This window comes from Mycteria americana, chromosome 9 (assembly GCF_035582795.1).
Source record: "Mycteria americana isolate JAX WOST 10 ecotype Jacksonville Zoo and Gardens chromosome 9, USCA_MyAme_1.0, whole genome shotgun sequence".
NCBI classification, from domain to species: Eukaryota; Metazoa; Chordata; class Aves; order Ciconiiformes; family Ciconiidae; genus Mycteria; species Mycteria americana.
This window is the reverse complement of record NC_134373.1, coordinates 39,688,366-39,705,501: the sequence shown is the minus strand read 5'-3', so window position 1 is coordinate 39,705,501 and position 17,136 is coordinate 39,688,366. Positions and strand designations below refer to the sequence as shown.

At 39.2% G+C, this 17,136-nt stretch overlaps 1 protein-coding gene across 1 annotated transcript in view; it reads right to left on the bottom strand.

Annotated features, from left to right (window-relative positions):
* Nucleotides 1-17,136, bottom strand: part of ARHGAP15 (Rho GTPase activating protein 15) — a 331,963-nt gene that overhangs the window by 50,917 nt on the left and 263,910 nt on the right. Inside the window, exon 12 of the mRNA XM_075511723.1 lies at nt 11,089-11,223. Coding sequence (XP_075367838.1) covers nt 11,089-11,223 — 135 coding nt within the window. The remainder of the gene's footprint in view (nt 1-11,088; nt 11,224-17,136) is intronic.

The window sequence follows — 17,136 nt, the reverse complement described above, 5'->3', positions numbered from 1 at the left end:
CCGGTCACTGCTCACCTCCCACTTTCTCTGTATGTGCAGCTATTGCCCTTTATGTGACACTGCAGCAGTGCCAGCTTGGAAAATATTTCCCTTGTTCGCCGGGGCTCTCCTGATAACGAGTTACAAACACCAGGTATTTCATACGAGCTTAAGCAGATCTCCAGCTCTCAGTTACATTTTGGGTTTCTAAAACCATCGAGAGTCCCACCTTTCTGCTTGCTTTAGATCTTACATTTTCTATGAGTGATTAATACACGGTTTGATTTTCTAACCATCTAAACAAATCTAGGTGAAGAGGTTTTGTGCCTGGTTTGCAAGATTTTTTTTTTTTCCCCGGTGCAACACTATCACTCAAAAGTGTTTAACAGTGAATGAGTCAGACCATGAGCTGTCGGTGAATTAGATTGTGCTCCTGATCTTAGCGAGATTCTCTGTGTGATATACTACCTTCCCAGGCAATTAAAGCATTAGTGCTTTGGCCAAAATGTAACAATAGTCAAACGGGTTAACAGGCTAATGAATTTTATATAGAAGGGAGTCAAAGGGAGCAGTTTGACTCTCCGGGAAGCAAGACAAATTGCATTGTATTTTAAAATTGTGGGCATTTCAAATTAAATACCTGTACTACAAGCACAAGGCAGCCGATTGCAGAAATATTTCTGCATCCAAGGAAGCATCCTTAAAAGTAAAAGTTTTGGTCAACGGGTGTCTTGCGCAATAGGTTGCCTCGGGGCTGCACGCTCCCTGACACCCGTTTAGGAGGAGGATGTGCAGCACTCCTCATTGCTTCCATTCCCACACTATTTCTTACTTTACTTGACTTCCCTTTTTAGCTGTTATCTGGTACAGCTGGTGTAGTACAGCTGCTAAAGATGCTTTTCCGCAGCCACATTACCCAGTTTTCCGGCACTACTTTTTCACAATTTGTGTCCCTCAAGGGACATTATAAATCCTATTAACTTTGAACTCTGGCCCAGCCTTGGTAAGAACACAAGCCTACCCTCACATTCAGACATCATTACTTTTCCAGAGCATTTCAGTTTGCAATCGCACTTCCCGTGGCAGACCCAGATCTGCTCAAACCGTTGCCGTTGGGAAGCCAGGCCTGTGCCAAGCAATGCCGCAAGGCGATGTTTCCAGGGAAGGAGACCTTGACTTCCACCCTGGCGAATCTGTGCCTGATTTCAATCTGTGACTTAACTTTTCTCTGAAATTCTGTGAAATTCAGTGAGTATTCTGTGGATAGTGCTACTGTTATTATTCTAGTCGTATTGTTGTATTTTATCATGCCCTTTCGCAACGTGGCGTTTTTTCTTTTCCAACCCAGTATGTGTGCTATTATGGTAAACCATGAGGATATTTTTTTTGACCATTCAGGATTTGATTCTGTGCCTGCCTACTTTGTGGAATTTTTAGAACATTTAATTTCTTGTTTCATTCTCCAGGCTGTTTTCAGACCATTTCTAGAACATTTCCAGAAAAAAATGAGCTGTTGTGACTCCTTTCTGACTGATTACTGCTTTCAGGTGATAAAGGTATAGTTAAAGCAGGGTCTGTATTACTCGATTTCACTTCTACCAGATTCTCACCCAAAGGTTTGTCATGGTCCTAAGTGCAAAGGCTAAAGTTATGCATTTTCTTCTAGCTCATTTAAAGCATTATTATAATTAAATTATCAGGAGTCTTGTCTGAAGTTACAAAGAGCCTTCCCTGACGCCATGGTGCTATGTACACTTTTCATCATTACAAAAGGATATTTTATAAAAACTGCAAGGTAATGGTCCATATTAAGGCACGTTTTATGTCTGGTTTTACCTGCCAGAACTTGAGAACCCACAAAGTTGCACTATCTGGTGGAGAAATTTCCAAATGAAGAGTCTGATGTCAGGAGCGTTCAGGCAATGTGGTTGGAGCACGCTGGTGCTGGAGAGCCCTGAGGGAGGTAGTAGTCCCTTGAAGGACTGGTATAAGTGAAGCAGGCTTAGATTTACCAGGCACCAAAGCTGCTTGAAGTATTTAGGATGCATAAAAGTACTCCATATAGTTAGTGCCTACTCTGGATACTACAGCTGTAGTAGTCTAGGTCTTCTAAGAGTGTAGTAGTCCAGGTCTTTAAATGTCTACGTGGCGAGGACTAGAGAACAACTCAGTTGTCATCTTTTGCCACCAAGACATTATCATGCCTAATCTTTGCTGGTTCAGATCCAACGTGCCACCACACAGAGATGTGTGGTATTACTCTTATTTGGGGAAGGTAGCAACGTGTAGAAAGTAAACTGTATGGAGAGAGGGAGACAGCACAGCACTGGAGGTGATGACTTTCAGCATTCCCTTCTCTTGTTCTTGAAGGTTCTCCTTTTCCCTCCCTTCCTGGTCTTCTCTTCCCACTTCCCCCCCGCCCCCCAACTCTTCCATTTTTGCACCTCTGAAATTGTGTAACTGGGGCATTATAGGCTGCTTCTCCTCCTGTTATTACTTTCCCTGAGTGGAAGCTTCACTCACAAGGCTGATGAAACTTTTTTCCTCTCAAACCTAGAGTGCCAATTCTCACTTTGTCAAGAGCTCCAGATAACCTTCATGAGAAGTTCCTCTCCCCCTGCCTCCCGCAAACACTCCAGGTTACAGAGATCTTGTCACAGTCACTAAATAGCTCCTTCTCTCTCTTTTTCTTCCTTCTTTTCTGCCCAGTGTTGTTGCTTAGATTTCTCAGTTTCTCTTTGTCTTCTCTTTCACCATTCTCTCCTACTCGATTTTCTCTATGAGGTTCTCTTACACTAACCCACATATGAACTCTCAAGTTGGCTCGCTTCTGCCCTTTCTTTTCCCTACGAAAGATTCTCTTAACCACAGATTAAATTTAAATTACACAAATACACTATTTTCCATGCCCAAAAAATAAATAGAAAAGGAGCAAACTGAAACCCATGTCTTTTTCCATTTGCAAGTTTTTGATTCCACACTCTGTCAACCGGCAGTCGGTGTAAGGCTAACAGAGAGTTACTGGAGCCTCAGAGATTAATCTGGCTATCAGTTACAAATATAAACAACTTTTTTACAAATTCAAGGGAGGCACGCTACTCTCCAGATGACATTTCCACCAAGCATCCAATGACTCCTCCAGCTCTCCATAAACGTTAATGCTCTGAGCACCTGTGTCCCAGGTAAGACAGAAAAAAACTTTTAGCCTTGTTAGTGCTTGCGCAATTGAGGACAAGCCACAGTTTTGACATGATCCTGTCTAGGAAGTGCTATTTGCAACTCCTGGTTTCAAAGCAGTATGCTGGACCTACCATGTACAGCACAGTTCTTGAAAAAGGTTCTCGCTGAGCAGATTACTGCAGATTTGTATCCAATAATTTATTGTGTAAGCATTAAACCATTCATATCACAAACACCTGTGCAAGCCAGTTGGCCTAGTCAATTCTTGTTTAACATTTAATTATGAATATAATTAGCATGAGTTAAGAGACAGGCCAGGCATCCGCAATAAAATTTCCACTATGCTAAAAAAATTATAACTGTAATAACAAAAAAGACTAAGCTGGGGGAGAATACGTCCCTCCTGCACAAACTTTTGCATGACAGCAAAATCCAAGTACAAATTCTTTGGAACTTTTTTCATTTCCTTTGATGATAATTGTAAAGCCTCCACCATATTTAGAAGACCAAATTACACATTTTTTCTGTTCCTTTAATATTAAGGCAATTTTCATCACTGGTGTAACCCTTTCAGTGAGGTTCCTCAGATTCTCCTCTTTTCCTCGAAAGATAAATTAACTGGTTTGATGGTGTCACTGGAACACTGTGTTAGGTAACGTTCACGGGGTGAAAAAAACTACTTAAAATATTATTTCAGTGAACATCCAAGAGTTTTATGAAGTGCTCTTTGTAGCCCAACAGAATTGTGTGCTAACAGAAGAAAAGGATTAATAAATATCACAACATACCTTGTTTTAAAGGCAGATGCTCATGTTTAGGGCAAAAAAAAAGCAAAGTCAATCTAGAATCAGGCTCCCTATGGACAGACGTTACCTGGGCTTCCTTCACAGAGCAAAGCCCTGCAGAGGAGCTAAACCTTCATGTGTAGATTTTCTTTTCATTTCTCTTCCAACAACTTAGTTAAAACTTTCTAAGCGGAAAAAAATAAGAATAAATATTTTACCCACCAATTTGCTTTTCAATGCCCTTTATTTCTGAACATGTGGGGCTATTTTCCACCCCAAAAGAAAAAAATCTATTCACAGGCATGCCCTCCAATTTTATTTTTTTTTCTGAAACAGTTGCTTCCAGACCTGGAAAGATCTATTTAAAAATGCTGTTGAGCAGAAACAGTTTGCAACTGTGAAGGGAAGGTCATTGAAAGAGAACTGGGAGGTTACTGGGGCATATTGTTCCTTGACACCTCCTGGGAACAAAAAGCCTGGAATGAACCTCTTTAGTTACCAGTTTGCTGCTGTTACAAATATGATAGCTTCCATTTACATCTTCAGCAGAGGTATGCTCTCTTACTGCCTTGAATTTGAGTGGAGACTGTGGTACAATATGGTAGCTATAATGGTTGGGAATGTTACAGCTTAAATATATTTGTAGCCAGTTTATACACCTCTCCTGGAATACAGTTCTTCAGTTTAAACTGCACTTTCTCATCTATTTTTTTTACTTACTGGTTTCAGGATGATCATATACACTTCTTGTCTGTATTTTGTTAACACCCGTAGATTAGAAGCCTTCTCTTCTAGTCTCTCTGTGTCCTATATCATCTTAGCACCTCTTCTAAAATGTGAAGGTTTTTCCTTTTTATTCCAATACCAGTTAATCATTCGTGAGTCAGAATTTCACACAACTTTCCAGATAAGTTTTCAAAAAGCTTTCCAAAGTGGATTTAATAGTTCTCAATCTCTACTGAAAATACCTAGTACCACTTTCTGAATAAGCTGTTATTATTATTCTTAGTGTTATTGTGCTTGGGAGAATACATACATCTAAAGATACACCATACACTTATTGATATATTTATATGGATGGATATCCCTGAGAGTATGCTACCCACAAAATCATTCAGTTTTTTAAGAAATCTTTTAAAGAGTTGCACCTCAGCTTTTGAATACTTCTTGTTCCTACACATTTTTTGTTCTGTTCATGTTTAGTTTATGGATTTAGAGTTGGCCAAAAAGGTATTAATTATGATTTATTATGTGAGATGTATTGTGGTGACCTTGGATTTGTTTATAAATCACCATGTTCACATGAAATTGAGGCTTTCTGATGCCATGCCAAGCCCCAAAACTTCCTTGGACAAGTAAATGGAGGATAGGAAAACGATTTCAATAGGAGGCTCGCCAACTGTGAATCTGAAGGCAGTTTGATTAGGACTCGAAGCCCACAGATTGAGATTATGACAGAAATTTGCATAATGCCAGGGACTGATAAGATTTGGTTTCTCAGGAACCTATTACGTGATGATGTTAAGAGACTGTCATGGATTTCTTACAGCGCAATATGCTGACTTGTCTTTCCAAGACGAGTTGGCCTTGAGCCTTGTTCTTTGTAAGCCTCGAGTGAGGTTTCTTTAGATGTCTTTTGAAAATCTCTTTAGACATCTTTTGTAACTTTCCACCAAGATGATACAAGGATGTTATGACTGTCAGAATAAATGAATGTATTTACTTCCTTTCTGTTTCCCAGCTACTATTTTCATAACACTGCATAGCAGTTCAGAGCAGGTCCTTGCTGCACTATGTTTTCAACCAATGTAGCTCTGTTCTTCGATCATGATTATGTATTGATGACTAGCTTTGTTTATTGCCTCCTGACACAGTTTTTTGCTGGATTTTGGTGCAGACAGCTTCTGTGCAAACTCCTCAAAAGTTGCATTATTCAGTGCAAACTTTGCTATGGCCTGCTGAAGACCGAAGTGTGATCGTTGCCCAGATAGATGTGAGTTTCTGCAACACACTGTGTCGAACCATGCAGGCAGTGGTTCTTGAGGGACCTTTCTGAAACAAGACTAGAGCCCAAGCTCAGAGAAAACCTTTTTACTGATTCCAGCCATCCTGGAGACGAAGACAACTGACCAACATGGAGAGGACTGGCAACTACAGATAGCACTGGTAGCTTTTGTGGGTTTAAAAAAAGCCCATCATTCTCATGAAAGAAGAGTTTATTGCTTTGCTATGTTATCATCCTAGATTTTGTGAGACAAGACCAGTAAAGACCAGTATCTCATACCAGCAAAACTGTAATCAATTTTATATCTAACATCTTTCAATAACCAAAAGTTATAAAACTCTATCACGTGTAAGATGCTAAATAACCATCTTCAGTTTCCATATAGTAGGGTAACACATAACGTTATAGGATTGATAGGAATGACATTGTGAGTTCTGCTTAGCATGCACCAGGAGACCCTAATTGATATATCGAAAGGATATGTGTGAAATCAGTTGAAAAAAGTGTTAATGGTCTATCAGAGTAATAAAAAAAAAAAATCCAGATCTTGAAAAAACCAAAAATTATATGAGTATCTAATGTGGACCTTAGGTAGTATCTAGGCACTTAAATTCACCATTATAATTCTGAAAAACCTTATTCAGCTGCCATCTATCCCTGAAGGTGCATAAGCTAATTAGATGCTATGATTGTGGCCTTCGAAGAACTTTAGGTGCCTATGGCTCTCCTTCTCCCCGTGCAGGGAAATGCTTCCTTTTCTGCTAGGGCTGACAAGCTTGAACTCCAGAGATGGGGGGTTACTTTGCCTAAGTGTCTGGGGAGACCTGATCCTGTGGGGGTTGCCAGGACCTAAGCCATGTATGCTAGCTAGATATGTAGGGACAGCCCTACAAATGCTGTCCCTTCTTCAGGGACTTGGTGGCTGACATGGATCCCATGTTTTCTGTTCCTCATACTGAGGGCTGAGATATCTCATATTAGGTTGTGGATTCCACTTGAAAGCCTGCAAGTCAGATTTGGCAACGTTATATTTTTATTAATCTCATTCCTGTGTTCATCTGCCTTAAGTGGGAAGCCCACAGGAGTAACAGATACCTTCATTCAGAAAACTGTCTGTGGAAGAATCATACTTCTGGCAAAAGGATTTCTATTTAGAGTGTATACATATATATACATCTGTCTCTGTGTGTGTATTTTAAACAATAAATCACCTCTTTACCTACAGTACTTGCGTGACACCTATTAAATTCATATTAGAGATAAGGAACTGAAATGAAGGCATAATCACTAGACCTCATTGAAAAAAATCTTTCCAATGTAGTAATCTTTCCAACCTGTTGCAGAGAAAATCAAAGACCTGAACTCAAGCCTTCCAAACCAGAGACAGATGTTGCAGCTTTGGGAACTGGGTGGAATTTTCCTTTGTGGAATATCAGTGGGGGTATTTTTGTAACTGCAGTTGGACAGATGCACTGTCTATACAGATGCACAGTCTATACAGCTTTCTCCAGCTGAAAAGATCTGGAAGGACTAGCTGGTATTTGAATATTTCCTATGCTGTGGATATCAGCCATCATTGCACAGAAGACTGTAGTAGACAAATTTCTTTTTTTCCATGCCTTCTGCCTGAGACCTTTCAAGAAAACTAGTTCAATTAAAATAAAGATTTATAATCAACTTACAGGTTTACCTGCTAATATTTCAAAACAGGTTTTGGGGACAGATTTTTTTTGTTTCAGTGGCTGAAGTCCTGGCATAGGTTTGTGTGGCCATGGAGGTTGAATTCTGTAAATAAGGTGATTAAGTGTCTCGGTTATTGGCACTTTTACCACCTTACTCACATGAAGCACAATTTTACTTGCAGACAATCTGTTGAACCACGTCTGTTGATCTTCCAGAAAATCAATAGAACTATTTGTGGTGCTAAGTAATTTAAGTGTGGCTGAACCTGACTTCATAGCAGCATTTGGGCACACTTTAGAAGTGCATATTTCATCCAAAATACCACAAAATGACTTGCCAGTAATATACTAGACAAAGTCCTTGAAAAAAACTGCTTTCCAAATCCTAAGAAACAAAATTAGTATTAAGTCAGAGGTCTTGTGACCTTCCATTTATCATGTAGAAATTTTCCGATATAAGCTATATGGACAGTAATTATCCAGCTTCAGCCTGCCAAGCAGAATTCTGAGATTCTGTAATGCCCTGAATTATCTTCTAATATTCTGGTCATATCTAAATTGTTCTAATACTATGACCATATCTAGAGTTATTTATAGGGGAAATTGAGGGTGGAGAGCAAGCACTTTGCCTAATACACAGTACTGTAAAATTTTGTTCCCATGCACATAATAAAGATGTTAATTAAAATGGCATCATCCAGGAAAAATAATACTAAGCTTGCTATGGATTTTTTCACATAATCTTTAAAATAGCATCAGCATAAGGAGTCCATGGCACCGCTTGGGTACTCATTCATCCTGAAACTTCTAGCTAAATGACTAAATGCCCAAGAAATATCATTTGTAACTTGTTACTACCTACTACAGATAGGTTTTTAGACCACTTCATCTTACCAAAGGTATGGCTCTGACCAAGGGGTGCTCAGTGCTGGACAAAGGATATAATCATCATGGCAGCGTGGGAATGTGTCCTAATTACCTTTTTCCTAGCCGTCATCAGATTGGTTTATTTCTGGCATTATTAAGCGTTCCTTCTAACTGTACTGCACACCCATGCCCTGCATTCTAATAATTCCCATTTTTGAAGAACGGACAGAAAAGACAGGGATAGAAGAACCTCTTTTTCACAACAACCTGAAGAAGAAGGGAAATTTTCTAGCAGCTCTGTACTGACCAGGCAGAGTAATTAGCACAAAGTAGCCAAAGAATCAGCTGCAATGGAAATGATATTGAAGAAAAGGGATTTTTTTACTTTGCCTCAGGACTATTAACATACAGAAGAGCTCCAAAAACACTGAAAACACCTAATTGTTGTTTATAGACCTTTTTTTAAGTAGAGTTGGTAAGAATACGGATTTGTAGATACTACGGCAGTAAAGGCCAAATAAAGAGAAGATTGATTGGAAATCATAGATTACTTTAGACAGTTGGATTAGGTAGAAATCACCCTGATGTGCAGTAAAGCAAGCAACAAGAATTAGGGTTTTGAAATAGTGCGAAGCATGTCTTAGAGTGCTAGCATTTTCTTCCTAGGAATAAACTGTCTTAAAATCCCTCTATAAATGACTGTTCATTAGCCTATCAATGTGTATAATGGCTCTCAAAATCATAATAAGAATTAATAATAGTTCAAATAGCAGAAAGGGACATTAATTTCTCACTCATGAATATTAATGCTTTAGTAGACAGTCTCTTCCCGACATGCTTTCAAACTCTTAATTTTCAAGTCTGTTACAGGTTACCTGTTATTTTTACTACCAAAAACCTCCCTACTGGGCCACCAAAAGATTTCAAATCACCCCGACTTGGACACTAGCAGAGAGGATGAGAGCAGAAGACAGCACGAAGGATGAGATCATGGTGTCCTGATAAAGTTCTTCAGAATACAATAGTGTTTGCTCAGCCGAAGCGTACACCAAAAGGCAATGAAAAGTAGCGATAAGGGGGAGGAAGACCGTTTAGCCCCAGAAGACCAGTATGATGGTGGATTATCAGGAAGATAAAGTGTTAAATGGCAGAGTTAAATGGTATTAAACACTCAACTGTAGAATAAGGTGCATGAGAAGAGACATGAACGGCATGCCAGGCTGTGCCCATGAACTGACTGCATCCACTTCAGGCACTGCATCTCCTCCTTTCCAAGAGGACATAGCAGGTGGATGGAGAACCACCTGAAGGGCATGTTCAAGTGCTGGTGCTTCAATGAGCATCTTATGCCAATTTATTGCAGAAACCAAAACTGAACAGTAAGAAATTCTTTATTGTTTTTCTCCTCTTATCACAGCAGAAACTGTGTAACAGGAACTTAAACTCGAGAGATGATGTTCTCCAGCTAGTTTCCATGTGCTTTGAGAGGAGAAGAAAGTGAGCTGCCAAGTGTAAACTTTCAGGTAATGCATTTCTTTACGTTGTGTATTTAACTGTACTGCATCTCTAAACAACCGAGAAGGGCAGGATCTTGCGAGATGTATTTAACCTCATTATATCTGATGCTGGGTCTTGAAAAGCTTTAGTCGAACTAAAGACTCTTATGAATATAAAATCAAAGTGAGCCATACATTAAGGGTTTCATATTCTCTGACAGCTGCGCATGTGCACACGCAGCTCTCATTAACAGTAATGGCAAATATGCATGCCCATCATTCAGAAAACAGATCTCTAAATACTTCATTGGGTTTGTTCTTTTCCTAGAGATTTATCTCTATTGGACCTTTAATTAATCTCCTACTAGGCTTTTTCCCTTTAAGCTATCCCTCTCCCCCCGTCTTTCCAATGGGAGTAAACCCCCAAATCACTCTGTTTTCTAGTCAAGTTTTTCCAAGCCGATACAGTTTTACAAAATGCACCTGCATATATTAAATACAGAGAGGGTTTGCAGCACACAAACCGCAGAGACGAGTAACAGAATAAATGCCTTGGACTTTGAAAATACTTTTGATGCCTGCCAACTTTAAAAAAAATCATAATAATAAAGCAAAGGTAGATATGAAAATGAGAACACGAATGTTTTTGCATTCTTTTTGTGATCACTGCAAGGCAAGAGTCTGCAACCTTGTGGAACAAAACACATGCATTTCATTCTGATTAACATAAAGACAGCCCCTTCTAACATGATTCACAATTATTAGTCTCTCTCTTGTGTTTGGGGATATATGGATTATCAGCCTAGCATATTTTGAATACATACACATTTTAATTCCTTTCCTAAACCCTTTTAGGCACTACAGTTAAATTGCATATACAAAATTTATAGATCAATAATTTGATATTTTTCCTCCAGTTAAATAACTAAATGCTGTAGGAGATAAAAGGCAGTCCAAAACAATAAAAAGACAGGATCACGGATAATGGAAGGTAAGTCAGAGTTGAGATGCCTCTGTTCTTCTATTTTTAAGTTTATTATTATTTTTATATAACAGGCTATTTCACTAGCTTCTACTGTATCTGATGTACTTACTTATCGCCTCCACAAACTGTTCAAAGAAGCAGTATGGGAACAGCGGCTCAGGCAGCTCTCTGAAAAACATCTTGAGTGCTCCGGTGACAACGTGGATGTCCTCCCACTGGCTGTCGTCCAAATTCAGCTTCTCTTCTGGGAAAACACGAGGAGAAATGGAACAACTGGTTTTAATGAAACAATTACAAGACACTAATTATTATGTTAATGTTTGCCTACTATCATCAGCAACCGTTAACAGCCTTCTGCACCTAGAGGTTTGGTGCTGTGCATGTTTTTTTTTCTTTTTTTTTTTTTTTTTCTGTAGGAAGAGAACATTTTCAATGGAATACCATCTGTAGGAATGCAGCTAACAAAAAACAAGAGACACAAAGAGACAGTACCATTGACACAGTATGTCAGATACATTTATTCCCATAATGCATCAGTATGAAAATTAGCATCACAGCTCAACATGATTCAAAGCTATTTGGTTTTGAGGCCGAGGGGCTAAGAGTTGCCAACGATGGCCGGCTCAAGGGACCGGCCTAAAGGCCTTGCTGAGCCAACAGGAGACATATGCTAAACATGGCAATAGAAAATGAGTTATTGCTTTACATGTGTTAGCCTTGCTATGTACAAGGGAATAATGGGTAACGCTTTTCTCCTTTTTTTGCCCGAATGTAATGTCAGCAAGGAATAGAGTACTGTGAGAGAAAGGATATTAATTCCTTCTTACTGCTTCAAAAATATTTTGTTTGGTTTTCATCTCTGGGAGGAAGATTTGCCCAGCAACAATATTAGACAGACCCCTGTTGGCCTACCTAGGCTATGCAAAGCTGTCAAAAATGATAACACACTAAAGACAAACCACAAGTGCTTACAAAACTGTTTTGCAAACAAAAAAAATGTTTTCTTTTGAAGCTTGACTGAGCTAAGGAATTTAAATATAAAAGAAACTAAATGCTAAAATAGAGTTTCTAATAAAAATAGAACAAGATTGGATGATTATTCTATTTTTCTTTGGTTTTGTTTTTTTCTTTTTAATTCTAGTAGTGTGATACTGTTAGAACATAATAAACAGTGAGATCATAATCCATATAAAACTCTAGGAAAGTGCAAATCCTTATTAGTCCAAATTAAAATACACATACTTGCTCCAAGTTCTGTTACTCCAAAAGTGGAGTTCACTTTTTTTCTCATGTGCTATGACTCTCTTTTTTAGAAAATTTCAGTCTGAATGCAAATCGGGGGCCAACCATGAAAACTACTGAACAAATTTAATTTGAAGCAACATAACCCTGAAATGTTTTACTAAATGTCACTGAAATTTCATGTTTAGCAATTCAGCTGGCTTCAAGAGCAGCCTCTTTATTGAACTGTTGTTAAACAAAATGGTAAAATTATTGGAGACACATGGACACCCACAACTCCAGATCCCTGGTACTTTAATGCAATAGTTTTCTCACTATAGTTTACTTTTGGACAGAAAATCTTATTCAAAATGGAGTCGTCTTACAACTCTTATTTAATAAATGTTATTAAATGCTGTTTAAATTTCTGGATTCAGGAAATGTATACAAATAAAGGAATGGACCCAATTCCTTAACTTGGAGTAATGTGAGACAAAGCTGGAACAAAGGCAGACTTGTGCATTTCATTTAGTTGTCTTGCTTGCTTCTTTGGTTTCAAGCTCCTTTTTTTTTTTTTTTTTCCCCATTGAATTACCTCAATCATAAAAGTAATGATTTGATCTCAAATGAGTTACCAGAGGGGATCTTCTTTAGACTCTGAGATCATATTTGATTGATCGTATTTCAACAATTAGCCTTTTATTTTGCCACACACTATTGAACTAGATCGACAGCATCTTAGCAGGCCAGCTTTAAACAGTCAACTGTTAACAATAGCATCAAAAAGAGAGACCTGATGGGGTTTACTGTCACTTTAAAGAACAGGGTGGGTTTTCACATTGTTGAAATCTGTCAGATATTTTGAAATGTCCCTCTCACTATGGTGCCACACCCCCTGCGTGCCCTTATAATAAAATTGGTTTTACTCCTGATTAAATCATTTTCTCCCTACCCACTACCATACTTCTCATAATGGACCTGTGTGCTCTACAGCTGGTGTTCTTCCCATGGTACCAATTCTTACTTTATCTTTTAAGCACTTTGCTGCTAAGATCTCATGCAGAGTGCTTATGTTTTGTTAAGAGCTTCATTCTTAGAGAAATAGCTTAACACATGTTCTAAAAATGTTGTACAACTTATTGCTTAAAACACATTTAGAAAATGTATAAGTACTGTAGCTTTGGCACAGAACTTTAAGTAGAAACCTTAAAAAAAAAACAACTTGTTTTTGCCATGCATTTGTCTTAAATGTCTAAAGTGGAATGCTTGACTTCTAAGGCTTTATAGAGACTTATCTTACCAGATTTTTGCACCATTTCCAGCTCTTCAAGGAAACGTGTTAGGAATGTATCATCGTGAAAGCAAAGGGTGTCAATTTTCCCTCTAGCAATAAGAGAGTTTTTAAAAATGTTTGCTAGAAGGAACAAATGCCAAGTCAAAAAAAAAAAAATTAAAAGAAAATAGAAGTCCATTCAGTGCAAGACTCTCATTTGGTTCCCACTGGTTGGAATCGCTCACATACCATGGCGATAGGGCCATAAACAAAGACATACATGCATTTCAGGCTAGGTTTAAGGGGAGGACCTGACTTTTTGGCTTTACTCAGACATATTTCTTATTGGGGTGTTTTGCTTATATAAAGATTAAGTCCCAAATCTGGTATTTAAACTTGACAGTCAAGGACTGCTTTCAGTCAGGAGATACTGTATCTGGGAAGATGCTCAAAATCTCACAGTCCTAAAAATTTGCTTTAACTTGTCAGTAGTATTTGATTAGTTCAACCATCACTGCCAGTTGATATCATATATCTTAGATACAGACACAAATATGCCCAGAAAATCCCATAAAATTTATGCTAATACTTGGGCTGAAAATATAAAGACCACATTAAGGAAAAAAAAAAATAGTGCAGGCACCTGTCAAGGTTATTAGTTAAAAAAAAATCGATATACAATACATTTGTGAAGGGAATGTGTGTTTTACTATGTTATTATTCTTAGTAAATCAGCCTTTTCAGCAATACACATTTTTAACGGCATTTGCAATGACTGCAGTAGAACCAAACAGGAGCTCATCTTTGGTTTAAGCATACCATCATGTTATCCTTGCCCAGAGAGGAAGAAAGTAATCTATAGAAAGATCAGCTAAAGACAAAAAAAAAAAAAAAAAAAAAAGAAGGTATGAGAATCAACCAAGGCAGTACAGAGAGCTCAGTCTTGAAAGAAAATGGATGTGGTTCCTCTAACCACATGCCCTGCCTGGTATGTAGACTAGTCTCTGGGAGCAAAATGCAGTTATCTGAGAGCACTGCTTGTTCATTATTCTTTTAAGATAATTTATACAAGTATTTTCCCAGCTATATACTGTCTTTTGACCCTGCTGCCTTTAAATCCCAGAGCACCACGTTCAAAAGTCCTACTTCACTTAGGGCACCGTATCTTCCTGCAAGTGTCTCACGGATGACCCAACTCACGTGGAAAGCAATTTCCTGCAAACACAGCTAGCAGCGCCCGGTCTGCTATGGAGGTTGTGCCTCAAAAAACTTTCTAAAGACTTTGGTGAGACGTGTCTGATTGGGTCTCCTACTGAAATCTGTTTGCTAACATCGCTGCCTTTTGCAGCATTTCCCTGCTGCCGTCTCCACACGGCAGCATTGGGATGGCAATGCCCTGCACGGCAGGCACTCGGACACGACAGCTGCCACCTCTGTACTCCCCTATAAACCTTTGGCACTCGGGGTCCGGCCAACCCGCAGCTCCAGCGTGTGAAACCTTAGAGCACTGGAGTCTCCATCCCAGGGGCCAGTGCTTATGCCAGGGGAGATGTCCCCTGGAGAAAGTCCTGCCCAGCACTGTGAACTAATGCGTACAATTTCCCTCACATCAAAATCTTTGCAGAAGAGCTGGGTGTGCACAATGCAGTCCCAGTTGACCGAAAGCTTGGGAAACCTGCTGGATTCACTCTTCCCAATAGGCAGTTTGCCAGTGAGAGTTCTAAAACAGAGTCCTGTGGTTGAAAGAGGAAAAGAAAATTCCACTTGCACATATTAAGAAAAGACAAACTGTCCAGAGTCATTCCTCTTCTTTCTCAAACTTGAAGACATCTCTTTTTTTTTTTTTTTTTTTTAATGGTTATATTGTTCAAAGATAATTTGCTGGTCATTCATGGTCTTTGATGGGAAAAAAAAAAAGAAAGAACAGACCCAAGCAGCAGCTCTTCACCACTAAACCCCTTTCTGAGGGCTTCTCTCATGACTGACAGCACAAATATTAATTTACACACTGAAAGGTATGTGGGTTCAATAGCTGTACTTGCATTTTGCAAGCCACAGCTTCTCTGATCACTAGTGCAGAGACACAGCAGCCTTCTTACCCCCCCAGGAACGATGTGAGCTCAAAATTATTGCTATATTGGGACAAACAGCTTCTTTCGAAGCGCTCGCACTCAATTTAGAGCAGTAATAGAGTGCAGAGATGGCGGAGACAACACAGCAATGGGATGCTGTGAGGTGGTGAAGGCTCTTGCTCGTCGTATCACAAGGAGCTCGCCCCTTGGGGCTGTGGCACATGATGCTTTGCTTCCTCCCCCTCGGTAAATCCCGTCCTGACGCTGCGTTTTACGTACACACTCCAAAGTGCATACAATCCCTTGAACTTTGGTTAAATAGTACAGCTGAAGTCGCAGCTCATGCAAAGCAATACTTTCCTCATTCAATCAGAGTTTTGTGAATTCTCTCTCGGCTACATAATTCTTGTTCCTCTCTCCCTTGCTAGGTTTGGGAGGTCCACTGTCCTGCCTGCACTCTGTGCATGGTACTTCACTTCCCAGACTGTTTAAACAAATCAAATAAAATTTCAGCTAAGCAAATCATTAAATTTTGTGTACAGTGTATTTTTAAGCAGCTTCTGCTGAATCCATCCAATGCTACCGTTGATGAATTATCAAGGATACAGTCAGTAACATAAAGCTTGCATGCATTGCTTCTTCTCTGCCAGAGGAACATGGCATGCCCTTTTAACAGAAAATGTAAGCCACGATGTTATAATGCCTGAGCATTTGTTTATTATTGGAATGCCCATTTCCATGGAGCCCAGGCGCAAATTGCAGAGCAACTTAAGCTAAAAAGCAGAACATCTCTATGTGCATCCAGAGTGCTGTTTATTCCAGTTCTCTGAAATGACAGTTCACTGACCTGGGGGCATTCTGGAACAACCAAGTACTGCTAACTTAAATCTCAATCTGTGCCAGAAAAATAAAAGATTTCTGTACTTGGGCACACTGGGTCATATTCATCCTTGCATAATTCCACAGAAGTCCACAGAGTAAGAGAGGGATGAACTATCTCATTGTTTCTGTGAAAAAGATCCAGTACATTTGAGAAGTTCAGAAATGGTACATCATGAAAGCATGCAGAGTAGTTCAAAGGTTTAGAAAAGTGGTCAGCTAGCGACGCCATTGCGTCGGGGAAATTTCTATGCTGTCGGTTGCTGTTTGAAACTGGAAGTATAAAAATATACAGTGGTACTGCAAGGAGAATCCTTTCTGTGGCCAGAAGCAGATAGCATCACTAAGATACTCTTGTACATCATTCACTGCCAATACCTGCTACAGGGTTAGAAGACGGCAATATCGGTTTTGACTTAGCGTGTTCTATCGTTGTGATTTGAAGCAATAATTACTTTAATAGGATTATAATTACCAGTACTTTTAAAATTCATTAAATTTAGCTGAATCATCTAGTCCGTATGGGAAAAGGAGTGATTTTAAACATAGAGTATTTCCCCTCAAAATGCAGCTGAAAGCTCCCTAAGAATAAATAGACCACCTGTCTACAGATCAACATACTTCGAAAGACTGGCTCGGAGATGGCTTGTTGACAAAGAGTAGGAGCAGACATACCTAGCCCGAGCAACTGAAACCTGCAGGGCCAAATTAT